This window comes from Elgaria multicarinata, chromosome 4 (genome assembly GCF_023053635.1).
Source record: "Elgaria multicarinata webbii isolate HBS135686 ecotype San Diego chromosome 4, rElgMul1.1.pri, whole genome shotgun sequence".
NCBI lineage: Eukaryota > Metazoa > Chordata > Lepidosauria > Squamata > Anguidae > Elgaria > Elgaria multicarinata.
Window position 1 is genome coordinate 69,528,885 of NC_086174.1, and position 26,899 is coordinate 69,555,783.

General features: G+C 39.9%; 1 protein-coding gene across 5 annotated transcripts in view; it reads right to left on the bottom strand.

The window, feature by feature from the left end:
- The window catches only part of ARID1B (AT-rich interaction domain 1B), a 433,853-nt gene that overhangs the window by 27,078 nt on the left and 379,876 nt on the right, over positions 1-26,899 (bottom strand). For 3 of the 5 annotated variants that reach the window (XM_063124512.1, XM_063124510.1, XM_063124509.1), the window contains 4 exons: positions 17,372-17,478; positions 16,447-16,605; positions 5,988-6,197; positions 2,889-3,093 (listed from right to left, as the gene is read on the bottom strand). In XM_063124512.1, the coding sequence (XP_062980582.1) occupies positions 2,889-3,093; positions 5,988-6,197; positions 16,447-16,605; positions 17,372-17,478 (681 nt within the window). The remainder of the gene's footprint in view (positions 1-2,888; positions 3,094-5,987; positions 6,198-16,446; positions 16,606-17,371; positions 17,479-26,899) is intronic. The other 2 variants (XM_063124513.1, XM_063124511.1) reach the window with 1 other exon arrangement.

Here is a 26,899-nt window from a genome sequence, read left to right on the forward strand (position 1 = left end):
CAGACAAATATACATCTTGCCTGCAAGCACTATGTATACAAGGCAGCATATGTTTTGGGTGGTATTCACATCCACTTTTTTGAGGGGAAGCTTCACATGTATATATGTTCTGGTTGCAACACACCACCTACACAGGGTCATTGATAGTGCAAAACAGCTCAGTGTCACCTTCTTTTGAAACTGGCACAGCAAAGTGAGGCCTTTGGCTTAAACTACCCTGCTTGGCACCCTACTTGTTTGCTTTTAACATGATGACTTTCTCTAACACTGAGATATCTGAATGAAAACAGAGCACAAGGCCACATCAGCGTAGTTCCCCCTACCCTACACACACCTTTTGTAAGTACTTGCCTGATGAAGAGACCTGGAGATCTTGAAAGCTTACACATTTTGAAACTTATCTTTTCATTAGCCAATAAAGGTATTACAATATGGATGTTGGCATTTTTCTTGTAGTTAGCATGGCTACATTTGTTTTTTGTATCAGCTTACATTGAAGATATCAAAATAAAATTTAGGCTGTATGTTTAAGACATAATTATCTGGCTGAAGTTAGAACACCTGCTTGACCCCACAGCCATTTTCAGTAGGAGAAATAAGTTGCAAAATACATTGTAATGGGATATCTAAAGCAAGGCCTCTCAAATACTACCCATTACCACCATGTAAAGAGAAATTCAATTATATATCAAATACAGCCAATGAGTTTGCTAGGAGGAAAATGGAGAGAATAATTTAACCCAACATATAAATCCTTCCCCCCCTTCAGCATATGCTGATGAGAATTCTATTTTATAATTGACTTTACAAGATTAAATCATGGTTCAAAAGACTGAAAGCAGAAACACTGCTTCCTGTCTTTAGTAGCACTGCTTTCTTTTCCAAAACCAAAGCAGCATTATCTAACCTAAGTTGCAATGAGTCCTTTTGCGCAGTTTATGATGTCAATGGGTCCATAAACTGTTCAAATGCTGAAAATTAGGAGACCTGTCCTTGTGTATTGTGCAGAACCTATGTGCCTCAGCAGGTTTCATGTACTCCAGCTCTTACATCCTGGGAGAGTTTTCTTGAGGCAGCCCTCCCATGTTCCCCACAATTCCCAGCAAACTAAACAAACCTTCCTCTTCTGCTCCCTAAACTTTATTATGTTTTTATTTTTTAAAAAAGGAGTGTATATTTGGCCCAAAGACATCTTCTTTGAACTACATACAATGTTGTTGATGGTACATTCTAAACTAGGATGTTCATTTACAACTGCAAGCTCTAACATTTCTCTGCTTCACTAGTTATTTAGAAGTAAAGCTAGATTTTCCACTTGAAATCTGTCTGCGTCAGGCCTCCACGACAGTAGAAAAGTGTAAACAGTGGCAATGAGAAGTAAATATTTGCTCAGTTGCATGGGAAAAAAAATCCTAACACTGATTCTACTTGTTTATGGAATAGTCACCAAACCTAAGCAGTCTAGCACCATTAGTTGAGATATGCGGGGCTTTACAGATATGGGAATTGAGTTGGTTGCTACAACTGAGCAGTTTGTCCACTGCTTCTCTGTATTTCTAGCAGCTTATATACTGCAATAAAAGGTAGCTAAACCACAACAATTACTTTTTTAACATTTCCATGTTTCTGATGGAAAAATAACACCTCATCTTTTGAAAACAATTTTCCTATCAAAGTGTGGACTAAATAAAAACGGATTCAAAGAAAGCTTTCTGACATTTCTGGATAGAAATATGACCTACACTTAGAAAAAAAAAGAGGCAGAATAGTTCTGCTTACTTAGATTATGACAATTTGTTGTCTGAGATTTCATTAATTTTGGGGGGAAATGAACAGCATTAAAAAGAAAAGGTCTTGGGACACCTTAAAGACTACTAGGTTTATTAAGATATAAGTTTTCTTGGACTCAAGCTCACTTCATCAACTGCATAAGGGTAACTGCTTACCCTAAGTTGGCACGCACACACACAGATGGGTAAAGAGAAGAACCAATTTTTAAAGCACTGGCCATGAAATGCAAGGGATAGCAAGCAGTAGTTAAGTGACATTTCTATACAGAGCCCAAAGATATATAAGAACAGTGTGACCCATTCATAAAAGCAATCATTGTGATAATACTGTCTTTTATTGTAACTTAACAACTGTAGAGGGAAAGAAAACCAGGGTACTGATTTAAGTCCAAATTGATTAGATTCTAATTTACGGATAAAATTCTAGTCGAACAATTTTAAACTACAGCCTTATAATTGAAGTCTTTCTGTGTTGAAGTCTTTCTCTGACCTGGGAGATGGAAATGTTCTTCCACTGGTTTTGTTGTCAGATTTGTGTCCATTTACTCTCTTTTGTAGAAACTGAGTTTGCTCCTATGTTGACCACAGAAGGACATTGTGGGCAGGTGCTGGCATATATATCATGTGGAGAATGAGCTGGTGAATGGGCCACCTGATGAAGGTTTTAACTGTAATGGGCCCTATTTGGGCTGAAAAGCGACTCATAAATTTACAAATAAATAAAATAAAAATGGCATGAGCTGCTGTTATTAAAACTATCATCTGAATAGGCATGGGGATAGGTACGGGGACATTTTTGAGAGAGCTAGTCCCTAGCTTTGTATACTTGTTGTAACTGTAAATACTATAATATATATTTAGATATTAGCTCCAGCAGCTCCAACAGAAGCTAGCACTAGTTCTCTCAAACCTTGGACAGAAGGGCTGGTGCTTTTGTGGCCTCTGTTGTGCCCTTCATGTGCTTTCTCCACCCATTTCTTACCTTCTTCTGTATCCTTGTGCAACAGAGGCCGAGACGGTCTAGGTGCACTCAATAACTCCCATTTCCTTTGAACTTTTAGAAAACACTGCCTATGTTCCTGTAGTTCTTCTACTTACCAGGAGATGGCGGCTGAATCTTAGGTTGTTTTTTGGTATCTCCAGTGCTGAAGACTTCAGGAGGGGGCTCCTCCCCTCGCTCAATCTTGCATTCAAAGGCAAACAGGTACTGAATATATTGTTTTTTCAGGGAGCTGGCTGCGCTGCTTGACGTGCCAACATTCAGGTTGGTTGCCAGCTCACGCCACTTCTTATTTTTATTAACCTGGCAAATAAATAAATAAATAAATAAATACAAACAGAAGAATTGCAGCAAAGCGGATTGATTAAAGCCAGGAGACACCAAAAAAAAAAAAAAGCACTTACGGTCCTATTTTTTTTTTTATTTCCCTCTTTTAACTAATGCTCATTACTCCCATACTCAGTAATGCAAAACAGCATTTACACTTATAAAACCATTAAAGAACCTGCTGTTAGCCATGTAAAATGCTTTGCTTGTAGAGAGCCATATTCTGTCTGGCACCACTTCTCATTCTTTACACTTTTGGGGAGCTTGTGATGTGCAGCTAGCTAATTTATCTTCCACCTAATGTGTATTTACTCGCACTGACACACAAACATACATTCAGACTCCAATTTTTCTTTAAAAAACACATTCAGCATCTAGAAACTAATTTAAAATGGCAATAATAAGGCTGTTATTTCACTGTTTAAGTGCTTTGACACTGGTATGAAAGGCAGTTTCTCTTCCAAAACAGCCACTAGCTGAAGGATCATTTACTCAGTAATTCCTGATTCAAGTGCAAGAACTCCGGGGCTTCTTGCGAGAGAGATCAGTGATTTCTTTACAAAACAAGAGCTCCAGTAGGAATTACAACAAATTTTGAACATACTGGGACAACTCAGTGGCATTTTCTTATTGCAGGCTGCTTTGCTGGAATTAATCTTGCTTTGCACTATATGACACTAAAAACTCAGAGCTGTATAAATTACATTTTTGTTGCTCATATGTAGAAAAAAGTATATAATATGTGCCTTTTCACATATATGAAAACTGCAGCATGTAACAGCTTCCAGACATATGCACACATGACAAAATAAGACCCTTCTGCGTTATCACCCATGATGGCCTACCTAGCTGTATGCTTTCCTTTCTACATCTATGCTGGAAAAGAACTGTCTGAAGCAGTCTTTATTTACAAGGACTTGTCATGTTGGCCTACAGTTGGCTTACATCTGGGCATGAATACTGAATGTTTCTGTTCACAGTATAAAGGGCCCCATTTGAAGTATTCAGTCAATGGGCTGAAACTGGCTCAAATCCAAGTATTCTGACTTATCAATAGCAGTAAATTGAATGCAAGTACTTTAACTTATTTGTAAACTGTGCTGTATGTGATACAGAACATATTCCATGCTGTGCTGCTCTGAATAAAATATTGGCTGTCAAATGGAAAGACTGTTCCTAAACATATTTACTTGAAAGTAATTTCCATTGATTTCAGTGGAATTTACATAGAAACAAACTAACTTCAGGATTACCAGCTTCAAGCTAAACTGTCCAAAGTGTTGCATCCCACTATGGGTGTCAAACTGACTTTTTGAGTCATGTACTAATCAACTTTCACTTCAAATAATTAGGTTTTCTTGTTCCATGTAAGTTGTACAAGCAGCAGATAGTCGTTGGTAATGTCTATACGCTGACCAAGAAAATAGCTAAGTGTATGCTTAATAAGCCAGAAGAGCCCTGGCCCTTAGATAAAGGCCTAATCTACATCAAGCAGGATATTGCACTATGAAAGCGGTATGAAAGCAGTATATGAAAGGCAGGAGCCACACTACTGTTTCATAGCAGTATTGAAGTGCACTGACAACTGTTGGGGCCCATTGACACATATCATACACTGCTTTCATACCACTATATCCTGCTTGGTGTGGCTCCTGCCTTTTATATACCGCTTTCATAGTGCAATATACTGCTTGGTGTAGATTAGGCCTAAATGGCAAAAGTGTCAAGAGACACTTGTATCAATCTTCCCTAACCTGGCGCCCTCCAGATGTGTTAAACTGCAACATTAGTCCAACACATCTGGAGGGCAGGAGGTTTAGGGAGGCAGCCCTAGATATACTTGGCATATCCCATGTTTTAGGGGCAAAAAGTGAAAATGTTTTCATAAATTTCCACTTTTGTGGATTATGCCACTTTATTTGCCTGCTCAGAATGTGTACGTGGAGCCCTTAGAGGGGGCACAATGAAGCTGAAGGTGGCGTTGGAGAAGACGGCTGAATTTTTACAATTCCCCCCACCACCCCCAATAACCAGACAAGTCTACAGAGAAGGGAAGCAGGGAAAGCAAATACTTTCATGGACTGGGCTGCTCTGAGCAAGGTCACTCCATGGGATGTGAGAGACCGCGGTGGTTGTTGGCAACCAAAACAACCCAAAAGTTTGTTGCACCTCCTCCTCCTCCCTCTGAGGCATCAGCTCTACCATTCACAAGAAGGCAAGGACTGACTCAGCCACAGACCACATCATGTTTTCCTTTCATTTGGCAGATAATACAGATGGCCTGCAATGGCGGCTCTAGTCATATAGATGAAATCTGACTCGGTATGCAAAATTCTCTGTGATTATACAACTGTCTTTCCATTTAATACACTTTTCTCTTGATCATTTTCACTTGACTTGGTATGGTTAAAACTGAAATTCATTCCCATGTTTACTTTCATGTTTGTGACTAAATGACTCCTTTTTCCTTGTTACAGATTACTGTAATAATTAAAACTGCCAGTTTTTTTTTACAAAACAAACAACAGACTCCGTACTGTCAGAAATCATTTCTACATTTGCTTTCTATAACCATGACAGTGTGTCTTGTGAAATGTTCCTAACCATGGTGGCTAAGTAACCATGGTTTAAACACACTGGTTTTGCGAGTCATCTGAACAAGTCCAATTTTGGGTTGAGCAAGATTGGTAATATGGCAACTTCAACATATTTATTTGGCTTCCAAAGAAAAAGCAAGCATAGTTGGGTTTTTTGCTTTTTGGTAAAAAAGAAAAAAAAAGGAAGGAGTCCTACTATGACACACACACACCTCAATTAAGAGAGTAAAGATAGTGAAATTTAGAGTTTGTTCTTCAGACAAAATCTCTCACCTGGGCTAAACCCCCAATCTCCTTAACACAGACATAAAGCCTGAAAAGATCCAATGGCTTCTTGCCTACAGCAGGTAGACTGGCCACAGGTGTTCCCCTCTCTTCCATGAAGTTGAGATACCGATCCACCCAAATTTTGCGCTCCGGTTCATTTCCCAGCTCATACATTTTTGTGATCTTCTCTCCGGTTGTGGTGGATGAACTTGATTTCTAAAGCAAAGACATTTCAAAAAGAGAGTTGGGGTAGGGACAAGAAGGGAAAAGATAGTAAGAAACTCACAACCGTGACAAAGAGAGGATGTTCAACTAAAGCTATCACACAACATTCAGGAATGAAGGCTACTAGTTCAGGCACAAACAACACATTCTGTCCACATGCTGCAGGTTTATCTAATTTATACAACAAAGGGCCCAAACTCCCCATTTTATTATTGGCAAGTTTTGTCCATTTAGATGAACTTTGGATCTCAGAAGGCAAATATCTGATGATACCGGAGGTCACTCTTAATTTAGCTGCCTTTTACATGTAACATACAAGGAACCACTAAATCAAAACTCCACCTTAAAATGAATGCTACAAGAGAGAGAGCAGCTACAAAACAACCTACACTTAAAGAAATATTCTTAAAATGGAGCAGAATGAAACATTTTTTAAATCTTTTTTTGCCATTGTTGGATAAAAAAAAGGTAAAAGTCAGTTATCACTGGCATTTAAAAATATGTTCTCACTGTATTCAATTGCAGAGCATGAGCTGTCAAAAGTGTACCAAATGACACGATTACCTAATGGAAGTGAGTTGCCAGGAGTAGATTAAACAGTTTCCCTATAGTCCTTGAGTTCAATTCATATATTTATTTATTTTATTTACAATATTTATATACCGCTCCCCATTGAAAATTCTGGAGCAGTGTACAAGATAAAATAAAATAAAAACAGAACACTTTAAAAGATGCATATTTTTGTTTATGAAGCAGCTGCTGATATGAGTCATTCATAGGATGGGTTCAGATTATCAAATCCTAGCTTAATAAAACAGCATATGCATGAGCTCTGCATGTACCCCTAAGTGGTGAAGCAAATCAGGAAGCCGCAGATAACGATAGCTTCCCATTACCATTAACCATAGTTTTTGGTTATTATTATTATTATTATTATTATTTATTTATATAGCACCATCAATGTACATGGTGCTGTACAGATAACACAGTAAATAGCAAGACCCTGCCGCATAGGCTTACAATCTAATAAGTTGTAGTAAACAATAAAGAGGGAAGGAGAATGCAAACAGGCACAGGGAAGTGTAAACAGGCACCGGGTAGGGTGAAGCTAACAGTATAGAGTCAGAACAAACTCAATATTTGAAGGCTATAGGGAAAAGAAAAGTTTTTAGCTGAGTTTTAAAAGCAGTGATTGAGTTTGTAGTTCTCAAGTGTTCTGGAAGAGCGTTCCAGGCGTGAGGGGCAGCAGAAGAAAAAGGACGAAGCCGAGTAAGGGAAGTGGAGGTCCTTGGGCAGGCGAGAAGCATGGCATCAGAGGAGCGGAGAGCCCGAGCGGGGCGATAGTGTGAGATGAGAGAGGAGAGATAGGCAGGAGCTAGACCGTGAAGAGCATTGAAGGTTAGCAGGAGAAGTTTATATTGGATTCTGGAGTGAATTGGAAGCCAATGAAGAGATTTCAGAAGTGGAGTGACATGGTCAGAGCGGCGGGCCAGGAAGATGATCTTAGCGGCAGAGTGGTGGACAGAGACCAGCGGACTGATGTGAGACGAAGGAAGGCCAGAGAGAAGAAGGTTGCAGTAGTCCAGCCGAGAGATAACCAGTGCGTGAACGAGAGTCTTGGCAGAAGAGACAGACAAAAATGGTCGAATCCTGGCAATATTATATAGGAAGAAACGACAGGATTTAGCTACTGCCTCGATGTGAGAAGTAAAGGAGAGCGAGGAGTCAAATATAAAGCCAAGACTACGAGCTTCCTTGACCGGAGTAAGCGTGACATCGTTGACAGTAAGAGAGAATGAGAGGTGAGGAGAAGGTTTAGGAGGAAAAACAAGCAATTCAGTCTTTGCCATGTTAAGTTTCAAACGACGATGAAGCAGCCAGGCTGAGATATCTGAAAGACATGCTGAGATACGATCGTGAACATCTGGAGAAAGTTCTGGAGATGAAAGATATAATTGTGTATCATCGGCATACAGGTGATATTGGAGGCCGTGAGATTGAATAAGCTTGCCCAAGGGCAGCATGTATAGAGAGAACAACAACGGGCCAAGCACCGAGCCTTGAGGAACCCCAACTAAAAGGGGAAAAGAGGAGGACGAGCTGCCGTTAGCAGACACGCTGAAAGAGCGACCCTCTAGATAGGAGGCAAACCAGTTATAGACAGAGCCACAGAGTCCAAGGTCATGGAGGGAATCTAAGAGAAGATCGTGATCGACCGTGTCAAAGGCTGCGGTTAGATCAAGGAGAATAAGAACAGAATAATGGCCTTTAGACTTGGCAGTAAGAAGATCATTGGTGATCTTGGTAAGGGCTGTTTCAGTGGAATGCAAAGGACGGAAGCCAGATTGAAAGGGATCCAGAGCAGAGTTATTAGAGAGAAAGTCAAGACAACGAGAGTAGACCAGACGTTCCAGGATCTTTGAGACAAAGGGCAGGAGGGAGACAGGTCGGTAGTTAGACAGGGATAGTCGATCAAGAGTGGGTTTTTTGAGAATGGGAGAGACTGTAGCATGTTTAAAAGCAGAAGGAAATGAACCAGAGGACAGAGAAGAATTAATGATGTGAAGCAAGGACGGGAGGATAGCGGGGATAAGATTAATAAAGACGCGAGAGGGAATCGGATCACGGGAACAAGTGGAAGGCTTCGATGAGCGCAGTGTTTTAGACAGTTCATCAGCTGAGACCGAAGGGAACGCCGAGAGAGTTGAAGGAGGAACTGACAGGTGAGGGGCAGGAGCTGGAAGCGGAGCAGAGTTGGCATGTAATGGGATGCGACGGTTAACTGCAGCTTCCATGCTCACTTGTGCACAGGGAGAAGCAAAGCAGCAGCAAAGGGAGTGCATGAAGGTGCATGGAACTCGTATATATTCTGGCTTATTAAAACAGGATTTGATAGTCTGAATTGGACATGCAGGACACACTAGCTCTTCTCCGATGTCTCTTTGGACCACCTATGTGTCAAGTCCACATGATGAAGTTGGCAATAGCTGCTTGCCAGTTAGAGGCAGTTGCCACAGTCCAATGCTCTTTCATTGTATGACTTCCCTACTTATGACTAGCCTTTAGCAGCTGGGGTAAACTGTGACTGAGTGATAAGATGGCAGAGAAGGGTTTAGATTTTAGCTTGGTATGAATTTTGTTAGCTATATGAAATCATATATATATATATATATATATATATATATACATATATATATATATATACACATACACACACAGAACTTGTTGATAGCATTTGATTTTAGGTATGTGGCAACCTGCCATGAACAGAACTCTACAAATATAAAATGGACTGTCACAATCATTCTGTATCTTGGAAACCTGACAACTCAATGACTGGGTTCGGCTGACACGATAGTCAACAGTTGAGTAAATAGTCAACCGTTGACTATTGTGTCGTCTGCCGAGCCTTTTCTACACCATGGTTGGTTACTCCCCCAAAATAACTAACGCAAATAATCAATGGAGTTGACCATTTGCACAATCGTTGATTATTGTGTCACGTGGCAGTCTCTGTTGACTATTTCACATACCTACAAAGTCGCAAGGCAAGAGCGGCTGTCGCTCCTGCCCAGCGGGGCTCCCTAGACATGTGTCAGCGCAAGGCAGTCAGTACCTGGTGACATGCCTCCCCAGGCAAGCTGGAGTCCCGCTCTTTCTGCTGCATTGCACGGCTCTGCTTCCCAAGATGTGCATGTCCCATCCCTGGGTGGGGTGCCGCAATCAGCAGCTCCCCACGTGCTTCCTGGGACGTCCACGTCAGGAGTGGGAAGGATTTCTCCCGCGGCTTGACTTTTAAAAATCAAGCTTCGGGAGAAATCCTTTTCCCTTTCTGTTCCAAAGCCCATTTGTGGAAATCAGGGATGGCGGTACAAGGATTTCTCCCACGGCTTGACTTAAATGTCAAGCTGCAGGAGAAATCCTTCCATCCGCCCCAATTTCTCCTACAGCTTGACAATTAAAACTGAAGCCATGGAAGAAATCCTTTCACCGATTGCGGTGCCCCACCCCACTCAGGGCCAGGAGGTGCACGTCCCAGGAAGCACATGGGGAGCTGCTGATCGCCAATATATGAGAGGATCTTTAAATTGCAACCTGTCTTCACCTTATGGAACTGAATATGATTTTGCATCAAGAAAGGTCTCTGTAGCCAGTGATTTAAAAAACTTGGAAAATAGTGTATTTAGCATGGGAAATAGTAAGCGTATGGCATTATACTTATGGAGGAACTGATATCAGTTATGTCAGTTGCAGCCTGATAATCTAATACTGTGTTACAGCATACAAATATACCATATGAGCAATATGTGCAATATCTCTGCAAAGGGAACTAGTGGACAAACACTGGCACTCAATAGATTGTTGTGGCAGTAGTGAGTTTGGGATTGAATACTGGCAATATCACAATATAGGTAGTGGCAGGGTTCCTAGCTCCTAGGTGTTCCAGAAGAATAGGACTGAACCATTCTGTTGTAATATAGGCTGCCATCTATATCTCAAGGTACCACCCTGAGAGGGTTTTATGTGTAAAGTTGTAATAAAAATAATTTAATTTTAAAAAAATATATCCTCAAAGTGGATTTTTCAATTTGTCCTGCACTGAGCAGGGGGTTGGGCTTGATAGCCTTATAGGCCCCTTCCAATTCTACTATTCTATGATTCAACTACTCCATAAGCGTTTATTATAAAACATAGCGTGGATCCAGACTTGTGCTGGGAGGGGTTCTGCTGGAACTAGAGGAAAGAAATGGGGAAGCTCTTTTCTCCAATCCCTCCTTCCACCTGCAGGCCCCAAGGGAAGGGGGAGTCAGAGGAGAACTTTGCGCACTCTCTTCCTCCAGTGGAAAGCCTCTGCTTACATACATTCCATAAATCCTCAAACATCTGTGTATCATCTGGCTGATGGGAGGTTCATTAGATATTACGAGCCAGATTTATTTCCACAGTTATTTTTTTCAATGAACATATTATTAGGTATGATCTAGGCGGAGTTAAAATTTCTTCATCCCATTGAGTCCATAGGAGATTTAATGATCTTTAAATTCTCCCATTGAAATCAACTGGACTTTAAAATGTTTAAGTCTGTCTGGATTGAGTTCATTGATTTTAATTAACTAAATCACCCTGCCACTGATTTTTTTTGCCTTATAATCGAAATTCTAATTTATTCACTACTTGTACGTAATGCAGTCTATCACATTTTGAAGTACTTTTAGCATATTAATTACGAGGGTTGATTAGGGTTTACTAGATGAAAACAGAGGGTTGCAATGGGAGAGTGTATCCTGACACAAGGCATGCCGTGTTGCCTCTTCCATGTCTGTATTTACTAAATTTAGGAGGATGTTATTTCTTTAACAAGTATATGCTGTAAAGAATTATGTAACTGTTTCAGAAAATGATTTTTTAAAAATGCAAAAGGGTCTAGATATTTCACAGATGTTAAAGAATATGTCAATATCAAGTTAGAATCTAGAATTGGCTTTGAATAGCAACTGAGGAGGAAGCAAACAAATTATTTATTGTCCCTGAACAATGTGTTATAGCACCTAATGCCAGTATTGTTAATTAATTTTGTATTTTCTCACTTGTGATGTCACATTCTGCATAATAGCAGCAAATATTATCTATGTTTAATACAGCCCTTAATAATTTTTCACTCTGCTGCCATACCAATTGCCTATTACAAGTAACATTCAGACTTAATGGTCAAACAAAGCTTTTCAATTTTATACAGTGAAACACTTCTTAAAACGCTGTATCATCAAAGAAGGGAAAGTCGTTTACAGTCTTTCCTTAGCTGGGCACTCGTACTGTCTACATAAAGAAAGTCACTTTTCAATGAGATGGCAACAAGCCACAAAGTGACAACATAATCTGAAAACATTGCAATTTACAGAAGGTAAAGAAGGACTTCTCACTGCAGGAGCTTTCAGGCTGTCAAGCTTAGCAAAGTGGGTGCAATTTTCTTCTAAACTGAAATATTAACTTTCAGAAGAAAAAGGAAAAAATCTTCCCATAAAGGGCTTGATTTTCTACTGTCTGCACCCCACAGCTAAAGGCATTCAAAATTTCACATTTTGCACATGCTGCTGCTCAGCCAAGCACAAATTACAGCAGCTATGTGTGGCCAGATTCACACACACGTCCTTTAAAGGGAAGTTTTACACTCTACATATCTAGGATTTATTATACCATAAAATGGATAAATTATGAACTAAAGTTGGTTCAGCAATCAACGCTGGACTAAAAAGTAAAAAATAATAAATGCAACCACAGATTGTTTTGTTGATATACAGTGAGTCCTTTTAAGTAATTTAACTACTTGTGCTGGCATAGAATAACCAAAAGTATTGATAACAAGAGACTTCTGACAGAAGATGAACAACTCATAAAATTTCCATATCTGATTTGTTTATCCAATATTTCGGAAAGCATGTAAAACTGAAAAAGTATGCTGGTAGAGAATACAGCATTTCTATATTTGCATATGTAACACAACTTGTACAACAATTTTGCATTTATTATCCTAATTTTGCCTGCTCATTCAATATGCAATTAATATCTTGCCATTAGATAGTTGCACTGTAATAAACTATTTTTGCATGTGTACATGCAACACATCTCTGCAAGTGAATGCATGTAGAGACAAATACAAACATACCCCCTTCGGAAACAGTGCACCTTTACTGATATAAATATGTTGGATGCCAAAGTGGTCGTCCCTGCCTGTTCCCGGGATCCCCTGTGTGTCATTTGGATGCACAGGGATGATCCCGGGACAATCCCGGGTATAGGCCTGGTCTAGCCATGGCTGTAGTAGGGAAAGTTGCTGGTAACCATTATATGATTTCCCACATTTACTACTCTATCTCTGTACATTTGGACATTTACCAGATACATGAGGAACTGTTAATAATCCTTTGTGATTGTTGAATACCTCAACATCTTTAGACATTGACTGTAACTTATATATTAATAGAAAAATGACCCTCATAGTCACAAGCAGGATGAGCATAGAGGGGAAACCTGTATATAGTAGGGGTAGAATATGATGTAAACTTGGAAGGTGGTTTTTGTATATATTGATTTGATCTATTCATACAGATACAGCGTAAATATAAACTGATTGTAATAACAATATAACTGCATACCCAGTTGGAAAAACTCTCAATAAATAATTATGGAATTCAAGATCTATGGAAGCAATCCTAACCTGCAGTTAAGATGGCTGGAGGGGAGTAGGATGAGACAGATGTGCCCCTGTGGTGGCATATCTGCCCCAGAGGCCTCAGTTAATCTACTGTGGGGGGTAGGCACTCTGGGGGGGGGGAGGTTGGAGGCTGCTTTGGATACAAAGACCCTTCATTCCCCTATGAGGCCCCAGGATTGGCACACTCAACCATGCCAACATGGAGCTGGTATAGTTAATACCACCCCAATAGAAACCAATGGGGACAGAGAGGGAAAAAATAAGAACCACCAGGAGAAAAGAAAGACAAATTGCATGATCCAACAAGGTTTTAGAAGTGGTGGATTTCCTGCCTGCCACAATTAGGATTGATGTACCCATCTTTTTCCTCTCCAAATTGCAACAAAAATCCAAATTAAAAGTCTTAATAATATAGAGATATAATGATGCATCACTGTAACCATGCTAACTACAGAATTTATTTTCTGCTAGAAATTATTTCAGTATTTAAATCTGGCCAGACACTGGATATGATTATTGATATTTGTACGGCGAGTTGATGTAAAAAATAATATGCTGTTATCCTGGTCATCCAAGATCTGAGAATTGCTGTGATCAATAAAACCTGACAATAATTTCATTTGGTAGTCCAAGGATATCTATAGTAGGATAGAGATTATCACTCCAGTCTGAAATTTGTTTCATTTAAATAATTTTCATTGAAAACAAAGGGCAGGGATGAAAGGTAGCCTGGATACCTCACCATTCTGTGAAAGTTTTAGATTAATTTCCAAGAATTATATCTGATCTGAAGAACGTTTGTTCTAAATTGAAAAGAAAAAGTTAATTCTTCCACCTCTTCTATCAATGATGATGATGATGATGATGATAATAATAATAATAATAATAATAGAAGTGGTTCTCTTCAATTTACATGGAAACAAAACATGCATTTCTAACAGGCCCCCTGGGAATGAATAACAGCTTAAAGAATCCATGAATACATATTTTCTACTCAAAAGAAGTGCATTTCCAGAAATCTTTGAAAGAATTGACAGTCTATGCACTTAATGTCTCCCTGGCCCCATTTAAGAAAAAACAAGTAAAATATTAAGAAAAATGCAAAACAAGTTCAGTTTGCAGAATTGTCCATGTAGGCAGGCATTCAGATACATCCAGTTCTGAGCTTAGAGAGCACACCACCAGATGCCTTCTGAGACTCAAAGTCATTGCCCTTTGGGCCTCAAATCTAGGTTAAGAGTTGTAAGTCATTTTCTGCATGTCTATCTTTTTCCAGCTCCTTTCTACACCAAACACAAAGGGATTTGAGTAAGGATCTCAGAAAATCACCTACAACATAATGTGTTTATTTAAAATATTACTTATGGTCGTGTACATTAGCTTTTTGTACTGGTATTAAGTTTGCCCACTGAGCTTCAAAATCTATTCTTAGTGAAACAATTGGACTTAATACTAAATATTTTCAGGACAACTAATTCTGGGATAAACTTGTAATCATGGTAAACATGTGACTGTCAACAAAAACAGCAGCTAGGTGTGGACCACAGTTATGTCCCCTCCCTAATAATATCTAGTGCACGTGCCCTCAAGTCATTAGGTTCCATGTTTCTCTGTCAATGGCAACCAATGATATAGAGTGTGGTGGGTTCACAGTAATCAGGATATGGGTAAGTCATTGTATTGCATAGCATATTAGGTGGGGACTAGACACGAGGCTGCTGTTTTTGGAGCAACCATATGTTTTTCATAATATATAATTTGATTCAAGTGAAATCAGATTTTTCAAAAAAAATCTTACTAGTGGTCATGCTTTATTCCCCTTGTACATTGGTTTCCCTTCCTACCCTTTGAAATATTAAATCTGCAATCCTCTACAGACTTATCTGACGGTAAGCCTCATTGACCCCAGTAGGGCTTACTTCTGAGTAGACATGTTTAGGATTACACTGTAGTGTCCTTGTGAAAATCAGTTTGTCAATACACTGTAGTATATTTCATTTCCATTTTTCATGCTGTTAGCACCATTTCCTTAAAAAGATGGCTATTTCATTTTCTTATGTAACAGTGTAATAGAAGTGGTTAAGTAAACCATTCTTAGATTCTGCATTTAAAATCTAGCTATACTGCTGTCTGAAGACTACATTGGGGTTTTTCAAGAGTGATGAACACTGTCCATTTGAAAAGTACATTTCTGTAGAAATATGCTTTATCCTTCACAATTATTTTTTTTTTACGAAAATCAATGACATTGGCTATTTGGAAAATACAATTGAACTGACCTATGCAATGAACATACACTGAAGGTCCAAACAGAAATTGCTTTAAATCTGTATCTATACAGAAGGCCTTCTTCATTTTTAATCTAGAGCAGGAGCAGGAATCCCAATCTGCCCCATACTAGGGCCCCAATCTGGATCAGGGGCCCTATACCTCTTCTAGGTAAAAATGAAAAAAGAAAGATGTAGCTGCTAGATATGGATTTAAAATAATGTCTGTTTTGGCCCTATAGGATCTCATAATTCTTGAAGTAAGAGAGATTAATTTATCTTTTGGATTGTAATGCTAATTAACACCCAAGTGGGGAAAAAATCAGTTTTGCAAAGAGTTTGGACCCAGTGACTGAAGCAGAATGTCTTTATCAACACAGTTAGCATGCTCTGTAAGCTGATGCATTATGAGAAATATGTTTTCTTCACAACATCTGCTGTATTACAAGAAAAGCAAACGTCTGTGATACACACAAATTTATTCTCTCTTTGAAAATAAATAAAAAGGGTTCAACTAAATTTTGCCCTCAGCCAAGCAAGCTCAGTTCCCAGCTAAAGCTGAGTCAAAAGAATGATGAGCTGGACATGTATATATAACTAAGGGCAGAATTTAGCCTCTTCTGTCATTACAAAGAAAGAAAATCCTTTAGTGGATAAATAATGAGGAAAAGATTCTATAAAACAAACAAGCAAGCATTAAAATATAGTAAGTACAAAAAAACAGAACAAAAAAACAAACACAAAAGCCAGAGCCACTTACAGGGCTTGATGGAGTCTTTGGCCAGCCTGGGCTGCCAATGCTATCACTTTCATCTCCATGAAAGGAGGAGATGCTAGCAGAGCTTGGGGACATTGGGGAAGGGGCTGGCAGGTAGCCTGGGGTTGGGGGCTGAGAAATACCCTGAGAGCTGTAGCTATCCTGTGGTAGAGGAATAAAAAAAAAGGACAAAGGCAGGGCAAACTTCATTAAAAATGAAAAAAAAATACATCCAGTTTAACAGACTGACGAATTTTTTCTTTTAACTATATAAAATATATAAAATGAGAAAGAGAGAGGGAGAGAGAAAGAGAAAGAGAACACACACACAGAAAAACATACACATACAAATATATAATACGTAGAAGTATTAAAACAACATTAAATAGAATTTGGAAAGTTTGCTGGATGCTTGGCTGAAGTCACTATGCCACCATGCTTCCTTCAAGCTAGATGGAGCGTCAAGCATGGGTTTCCCCTTATGAGAGAAAGAGAAAAAAAGATAAACAAAAAGAAAGCTGTTCACCTTATTTTTATCAAATAAGGCAGGAAAGCAAAGTATGCTGCTGCTGCTGCTGAAACGGCCAAAAAAAGGAAGCTATAACTGAAGACAGAGAAAAATGGCTGCAAGTATCACGATCTGTTTCTCCCCACCCAGCAGCTAAGCTGAATTCCCACGTAAGACTTTGCTGAGGTTTCTTCGCCCCACCCCCCACCCCCATGAGTTAAATGCCATAAGAACTAGTAACTTTCAGATCCACACAATGAAGGGAAGGGGGAAAAAATAACATAAAAAAGAGATTGCACATGAATGGAAAAGAGCATGCAGGATAGAACAGAAAAGGGCAAGCTCAAATCAAAGGACAAAGGACAACATAGCAGAGTTCTGCTGCGCCAAACCGACACCACATGCGCCCAAGGGAAGTACCTTTTTGCTCTCAGGCTGAGGAGGCCCTTCTTCTTTTCCATCTGGTTTGAGATGAATGGGCAGCTTGGACTCGCCTGGAGTCATCATATCTGCAAGACCCATAGGTGCTAATCGAAAACAGGAGATGTGGTTTAGCATTAAGGTTGATGTCCTGCTGTCAAAAACTGTTGACACAAGAAACACAGCCTATACCAGTAACCTCCTTTTATGGAGGCCTACAAGTCCTTTATATTCAGCACCTACATTTCAAAAATGTGTTCGATGTGTAATGGGGGAAGCCTTTCTAAAGTAGTGCATTAGTGTAGCCATTTACAAACCTGAAACACATTTCCTTTTGCAAATTATCACATGATTAACTACTTAGAGCAACGTAAGTCCAAACCATGTATGTTTGCCAAGCTAATGCTGAAAAATTATTACCCAATTCATTCATTACCTCTTTTATTTGTGGGCTGGAAAACGTTTACTTCGTAGAACCTTGATCTCAAGTATGAATATTTAAATCGTTACTAGAATTTTCATCATTCATACCGCTTTCAGATGAGGGATTGAGACACATACCATGGAGCACTGATACAATTGAAAAGCTACTGTGATTACTAGCATTTAACAGTTACTATACTGTGTAGGGTGACCATATGAAAAGGAGGACAGAGCTCCTGTATCTTTAACAGTTGGCTAGAGCAGGGAATTTCATCAGGTATCATTTGTATATATGGAGAACCTGGTGAAATTCCCTCTTCATCACAGCAGGAGCTATTCTAGAGTGACCAGATTTAAAAGAGGGCAGGGCACCTGCAGCTTTAACTGCTATGATGAAGAGGGAAAATCCCCAGATTCCCTATATATACAAATGACACCTGCTGAAATTTCCTTTTCAATACAACTGTTAAAGATACAGGAGCCCTGTCCTCCTTTTCATATGGTCACCCTAATACTGTGTATAGGTATAAAATGGCATTCTGTAGTGCCCAGTCAAGGGAGACTTTCTAGCCATCTAGAGCAGCGATATAAGAAAAATGGATTATTTGGTTCTCATGAGGGTGTTTTCCATGAACCCACTAGTGGTGAACAATCAATGGCTAAAATGATTGGGAATGACAAGCACAAGACATAATCCTTCCTCTTCTTAATGCCCCCATCTCTGACATACAGATCTGTCTTACAGCAAATTTGTGTTCTGAATTAAATTATTGCACATATGGATCCCCTTACAGGTCAGATCCATGCGTCAGTAATTCAGATACGACTTTATTACTGGACAAACAGAGGTGTGAATGATTCTCACATCAGCTATTCCAACTAATAAATTAAGGTCTGAAGTGGCCCTTGTGATATGTTATCTGAAGCACAATAAAATCCTTATGATTACAGTATAAAATATCACATAATATTTCTCTGAGCCGCTTAGTTACCAAATCCCAGACCTGCAACATACTCAACTGCAGCTACACTCTTCAACTTGTAAATTATTCTGTAGATCTCCTCTGTGGCTGACATGGGCATTCAGCTCTTTTCCTTCTTAAAGAAGTCTCCTGGGAACACAGCTGAATACTGGTAATTCTTGTTCAGATAACACTTATGCAGACACTTTACAGAGGTGTGCTAAAGAAATGCTCATTTTCCCCAGTGTTTTGAAAGTGTAAGAAGTACAGTAGAGGGTTATTGCTGCACTTCTCCAGGGCAAAAAGAAGCATTCAAATCACAGATGCACACTACATTTCCTCTGTCCAGTGTAGAGTTATATGTGCACATATTCAAATAGTGGAAGCTTTGTGCTCTCTATTCTAAAATTAACTTGTAAAAAACATGCTCATGTTAATTTCTTTCCCAAAGATATGGGTTAGGGCAGCAATACTGCCCTAACCAATATTTGGTTCAAGCAACCTTCCATCACACCTCAGTCCTCTCACCTCTGTTCAAAGCTCCACTGTCAAAAACATTCACCTTTTATATGTTGGTTAGCCTATGTAAGGGGCTCCTCCTCAAATCTCTACAATTGGCTTCCCATCCCCTCTAGTATAGACTTCCGGCCCTGATTTTTAAAACATCCCACAACTTTGCCTCACTGTATTTTGGTCCTTGTCACCTGTTATATTCCTGCCCATGACGTTTGTTCCTCCAGCTCTGCCATCCTCAGCCTCCATCTCTTGCTCTCTAATGTGAGTCCACACATTCTGCTGTGCTCTCTAATGTGAGTCCACCACATCCTGTAGGTGCAACTCCCCCTCTGAACATGTATGTGGTGCACCACTTCTCTTACATTATTAATCTCTTCTCAAAACTTTTTTTTAAAAAAAGGTGATTTGGACTAACCAGTGCAATGCAACCCTGAACAGGTTTACGAAGATGTAAATTTCATTGAGCTCCATGGGATTTAATCCCTAAAGTGGCTTTAGCATTACATCCTAAAGCTGCAGGCGTAAGCCCCATTGAACTCAATGGGACTTACTTCTGAGTAGACATGTATAGGGATTGCACAGTTAGTCCTTGTTCTCAACTGTAACCAAGTTGAAGTTAACTGTTAATATGCCTTCCTTCCTTCCTATCCTTGTTTCTGCTTTTCTATCCTCAGTTATCATTCTTATTGTCTCAGTTTACAAGTTCCTTGGGGACAGGTGCTTTTTGCGTATGCAATACTTTAAAGTGCTATGAACACACTGACCACTGCATGAGTAAAAATTAGTAAGAAATAGTAACTACTTTTATAAATATTTACAGTCTTTTTCAAGGAACAATGACGGAACAAAATGTGAAGTATCATGTTTGGCTTTTGAGATAATAGCAAATATTCAAATTAGTTAAACTTACATTTCTGTGATTCAGCCTTAAAAGCAAAAACACCCTAGACCACAGGCCTCAAGAGTTACAAAAGCATATGGGCAAAAGCGAGTTATACATTCTTTATGGAATAAAACGAACTAAAACAGCATATTTTAGTAACTCTGCAAAATGTGTAAAAAAGAAAGAGTGGAGGGAGAAAGAAAGGCTAAATAAAATCTGACAGCAAAATATGATGGCTATTACAGAATAGTAAAATTCCGGCCGGATTGTTATTGCATGGCTTTGCCCACCCCCCACCCCCCTTGCAAAATGGTAATGCAGCTTTCTACTCAGCAGCCAACATGTGGGAGAACAAGCCAAAGGGGAAGGGGGAGCTTTAAAAACACTTCACAGATTGCCCACTACAAAATGATTATTGCACATATTCATGTATTACTATGTTTTAGAAAATAATTAGTTTTAATTACAGCAGTGAGAGAGCGAGCAAGACTCTGGCGAATAAGCTGGCAAGCTTCATGGTGCTAATTTGCTAATATCTTTAGCATCACTTCACTGCAGGTTGGGAGAATGGCTCTGCCAAAAAACCTACCCAGCCATGTGCCCATGTGAGTTTACAGCTAACTATACATGCGATACTGCCAGAGGTTTTCATGGGCCTATTTTCATGTTACTGTGGTGCATTTCCAGGTTGAACAAGCCTTAAAAGGTATCAGAATGCAGAAATTACTGCATTTTTAAAACATAAAAATAAAAAGTATTTTCGGTTTTAAATACATTAAGAATGGAAGTAAGACGTCCCTTCCCAGAAAAAAAGAAAGGCTACGGGGATCAGATAAACATTCCGGTGTTTTTATGAATGGATGTGAAATCATAAATAAGCAAACTGAGACGGAATACAAAGAGGCCGAAATGCGTGAGACCATCTAAGTAGCAATCCTGAACTCACTTGTTCCATGAACATTTGTGGGACTTAGGGCCAAATCAGATGGCCACTCTACTTGTGGCTGGCACTTTTTTCCTGAATGAGACTGCACTGGTGGCAGACTGAATTGTTTGCCTATTCACCAGCTACAAGTCTGCATGATGATAGACTTTCCCAATGTGGCTTCAGTGGTGATGTGCAGAACATCAGTTTGTGCTAATGATGAATTAATTCAGGCAGACCATTCAACTGCTCACAGGAGAAACAAAATTTGGATGGAAATTTGTAATTACAAACTTGAATTATCAATAATGACCTGAAGAATTATGTGGGATACAGATTGTTTGACTTGCACTTCTTACTACATGCCTTGATCCAGCAGATTCAGAGGCACATCTGGATGCATATCATCACCTGCATCGCAATTCTCAGGACTACAACTGCAGTTGGATCAAGGACATTGTGTCATCTGGAGAAGGAAGTACTAGTGTAGTTTCTAAATGGATAATAACAAAGTCTAGCTTTCTTGTAGCCTCTATAGGTATTTCTCTATTCTTTGCTGAAAAATTGCTTTGTAAGTTCTTTCTTACAAGAATACTCCTGAGTGATTTTCAGCTGCTATTGCTTTGCTTTTTAGTCCAATGACAAACCGAGGGCATCCTTTTGACCCTTTTTCAAACAATGAAAGAACACCATTGTCACAATTCTGGCAAATTACGCGTACATACTCCTGCAATGACACTAACAATCCTACATTCACAATACAGACAAAAGGACGTAAAACATTAAAAAAAAGAACAGTGAAATCTGTAACTGAAAAAGTGTTGCAATGTAGAGTGAATAAGTTCCAACAATTAGCCCCAGGCTTTATTATAAGAAGTTGAAAGTTAGCATAATTAAAAAAAAGAGGGAAATATGGGTCAAGGTCCTAAATTAGCTCTAACATACCAAACTTAGCACACTCAAAGGCAAACCCAATGTGAGTTAAACTGCATCTTTTTATTGTTGTTGTTTTTGTTGCTGCTGCTGCTTCTGCTGCTGCTAATAGCATAGCTGTCAGTATCAGAAGATAGTAAAATACTGTAACAAAGTTCAAACATTGCCTTTCTCTTTACTGCTAGGAAAAACAACATCTCGAACTGCCCTACAGGCAGGGATTTGTATTGCTGTACTATATGCTCAGCCTCTTAAAGTCAGAGTGAGGGGAGTGATCCATTTTAGGAATGATGATGCAGCCTGAGCACAATCCACTATGAACTGTAACAATAGCCAAGTATTATTTCATTCATATCTCCTTTTTTCTCCATATGACGCTGCTTTTTTCTGAGTCAGACCACCAGTCCATCCAGCCCAGCACTGTTCACTCTGATGGAGGCAAGGATCCTCCTAATCTCTCCTACCTGAATCTTAGGGATGTTGGAGAGATTTGGAATGGATTCAAATGAGCTCAGGTTTCTATGAAGCTGATCTGCAGATTCGGCAGCAGACCAGACTTTTCTGACTCACGCAGATTCTGCAGACTTGTGGACTGTTTCTTTTTTTAACTGGGGGGGGGATTTGTGCAAGTGCACATTTACAGTAATACACATTAGTGAAAGTGTGCATTTGCAAACAGGAATGAAATTCTCATACATCCCCAAAAAAAGTTTCATTCTGTGAATGCACAAATAATAGAATGAAAGGCACCTGCCAATATGCGAAACACAGACAGAATAGATTTAACAAGACCCCTACCCAAGATCATTCTACCTGGAGATGCTGGGGGTTTAACCTAGGACATGCAGCATTCAAAGCACATGGGCACCATCCATTAAAGGATCTTACATCACAACAACAACAACCTTTTGAGGTAGGCTTGTCTGAGAGAAACTTCCCCAAAACTACATGGGCTTTGTATAAAGCTGCCTTATAATGAATCAGACTATTGGTTCATATAGCCCAGTATTACAACTAGCAGTGACTCAACTTAAGTCCTGGTCAGAGGTTTTTCTGAGCACTTGCTATCTCCAGTTAACTGGAGTTGCTGGGAGCTCTCACAAACCTCCTAATACATTTTAACTGGGCTTTCTCAGGAAAAGTGTCTTGTGCCCTTCATGATGTTTTGACAAGGTAGTCCAAAGTGTAGGAAGTTTGATAGGGAAAGAAAAGCCCTATCTGGAATAAGAAGAAGACTCCAGATGGCTTTTGCTTTGAGGCAAGGTAAGACTTGCAAAGATATTGAGACCATACTCTGCTCATTGCTTTATTCATCCTTGGAAATGGGGGCTATTTATGTCAGTTTTCTGCTGGACAAACATATGAAAAACAATATTTCTGCACAGTGGTGGCAGACAGTAAAATATATTTGCAACAGAATTTAACAGCAAATGGCATTTGAGCGTCGACTGGGATACAATTGCTGAAGTGAGCAGTAGCAAAACTCCAAAGCCAAATTTAATATTCATGATAAATTTAATTTTAAAAGTAAAAGTAAAAGGCATCCTTTTTTGTGGCTATAACATAAATGATAAAATCCTTATTGCATTAAGGACATAGTCACATAGACCAGGGATGGATAACCCTTTTTGGCCAAAGGATTAGATTCTATTTTGGAGAAGCCCTTAGAGGCATCGCCCTACTCCAGTGGTGGGTGGGGTGAAACACAAAAGCAGATAGGGCCAAAGGCTGAAAAATCCACTCATTCCATTGTTGCCAATTTACAGTAGGAAGCCTTTTTTCCTCAGAGGTAAGCATGAGCAGCATGTCTGCTCACAAACAAACAGAATAAGCCTATCTACTCAGAAGTAAGCAGGAAACACTCACTCAGCCGCATTTTCAGGTAGCATTCCATCCACCAAGGCCCTGCATGTCTACTCAGAAGCAAGCATGAGCTTCATGTCTACTCACAAATAAGCAGAGCAAGCCTCTGCAGGAGGTTTATGTCATAGTCTTACCAATATTATAATATATTGCCATTTTCACTAAAATAAAAATATATAAAAATAGTGTGAGCAACAAAACAAGCCTTCTGTTCATGGAGTAAAATCTCAATATGTGCTTGCTGCCTTTGAAAAAAAAATTCCCATAGTGCCTACCATATTTTTTTCCCTTGGCATTTTAACCAAAGAAACAGTTGTCATATTCATACTCACAGTGACTCTATTAAAATAATTATTTGCTCACTGAAGCATGTAATAATTTGTTCCAACACGAGAGAGATTTTTTTTGAGGGGGGGGCAGTAGATTATCTAAGGGACATTTTCTGTAACTGCCATGTTGGTTAACAGAACTGAGAGTGCTAGTCATCTAAATTGGTGCCTGTAGTACAGTTTAAATTCCATTGGCAGACATTCAACTGTCGTCTTTTGTTTGCCCGTTCCCTGGCCCAGAGCTACAATTGGGGGCAAGGGTGATCTTTCTGAAAACTCTGATATTTTTGCCTGTGCTCACAATCATAATAAGTATGGCCATGGGTGATGATAAATCAGATGCCTATTACAGATTTGGTCATGAATCGAAATATTGCATTGGTACATGTCTATAATGATCTATAGGGAAGGTAGGACTCAGTTAGAATCCAACAAGGTCCAGTGTGATGTAGCAATTAAAGTGTCAGACTAGGACTTGGGGAGTCACAGGTTTAAGTCCCCAGTCAACCATAAAGCTCTCTGGGTTATCTTAGGCCACTCTCCATCTCTAAGGCCTCAGCTAGACCTACCGGTCTAGCACGACGGAGGGGTGAAGATCTTGGGATATTTTTATCATGAGATCTCCCCCTCTGTTTACACGAGGCGTGTGATGACTTCAGAGGGAGAGGACATTGCGCCCGCCATTTTCTTTTTAAAAAGAAAACCGAAGATGCGCACGAGCGCTTGTGCGCTCAAAGGTAGTTTTTTTAAAAAAGTTCCCCACTCCCCCCCACCCCCGATGGGCGTAGAGCTCCTGAGGAGCTCTGCAGCTCGTGTGCGGGTCCTGGCTCCTCGTGAGTAATCACGAGGAGCCAGGACAAACTGCAATGCACGGCCACACGTTCAGCGGTCTCGGGATCAGCCCAGGACCGCAGAAAAACTGGACTCAAAGGGTAAGGCAAGATCCTGGATCGCCCCAGGATAAAGCCCCGTCTAGCTATGGCCTCAGCCTCAAAAGTTTGTTGTGAAGACAAAAGGAGGGGGAGAACACTGAGTTTCTTAAAGGAAAAAAATGGCTAGGGTTCAGGGAGATACAATATCAATTTTTCTTTCAGTGAATGTTGGGAAGCACGGCTGAGGATCTGCTAGGGAATTTGGGATTGTAACCCTTATATCGAAATGTAGCTTCTGAGGATGGAATCAAACAATCAGAAGCCATAACAGTAGCTGCTTTAAAGCAGAGCCAGATCTCATCAGGGGTGCATGCTAGAACCTGCTTTTAATGCTGGAATTCAATCATAGTACCTAAGTAATAATAAAGCTTTCAGTTGGTACAGAGTACTCTTCCTCCAATTAATAAGCACAAAGGTGGCTCACTCAAGATCTGAGATCAGGGAATGAAGTTTCCTGAGGGAAGGACATGGCATCCTAGAAAGTTTGAGAGTTGCCCATTCTGCTTTGTCCAAATCCAGCCTTGCCTAAAAGCTTATCACAAGGTTGAAATATGGAAAGTGGTCAAAGCCAACAGACAGCTGCGACCCCATGTATTTAAAAGATCTACATCTGATATGGTTGTCATGAGGCTCCTGCCTGCCTGAATCCATACTAATTTCTCCTGGGTATATGGTGTTTGCAAAATACTTGTTGAGGTAGTATGGCTGAACATTCTACCTCAAGAAATATTCGTTGTTGTACCAGCATAAGTATTGAGGATGCAATGTGTTATTAACCACTCTAGCACAAGTTCACAACATGATAGCATGACAGTGGTGCATCACAGGGAAATATGCCAATAAAAATATTTAGGTTTGAGGGCAGGATAGCTTTTTTCAGACAGCTAGTGCTATAAGGCATAGTTAGAGAAAACAATAAATCAGATAGTTTTTTGCAACCATGCTGATAGTGACCTGGCTCCTTTTTGAACAGAGAGATGTAAAGTCAGGTTGCTTACCTGTAACTGTAGTTCTTCGAGTGGTCATCTGTGCATTCACACTAATGGGCTCTGCGCCTGCGCGGAGACCAATCGGGAAACTTCCATAGCCTAGAGTTTTGGCGGGAACCCCTCCCCCCCTATATATATATCAGGGGTCCCCGCCCTAATCCCTCAGTTTCTAGGAGACCGTCATTGTGGCCCCCTAACCAAGAGATATGAGATGGTGGCATAATGGTTAATGCCAATAATCTGTCAAGAGAATGAATTTATACATTATGCAGTTGACACAGACTATATCAAATAAAGGGTTACCGAAGTGATATTAGTATGGATAATATAGTAAATGGCCTCCCCTTAGGGGACATACATATGCATATAAACGACACAAGAGGGGTAGGAGGGTGGGTTGTGTGAATGCACAGATGACCACTCGAAGAACTACAGTTACAGGTAAGCAACCTGACTTTCTTCTTCGTGGTCTCTGTGCATCACACTAATGGGCGATTAGCCAGCTATCCTACCTTGGAGGAGGGTTGGTGTCGTCAGTGAAGAATCTCAGACAGGACGGCTCTACCGAAAGCGCAGTCCTCTCTGGCACGAACGTCAAGACGATAGTGTCGTATGAACGTGGATGGCTTGGCCCATGTGGCTGCTTTGCAAAGAGAGGGTAATGAAACGCCTCTTCCAAAAGCAACCGAAGTTGCGACAGCTCTGGTCGAGTGGGCTTTGACCTGTGTCGGTATTGGTAACTGGGCAATCTCATAAGCCAGTTTGATGGTTTG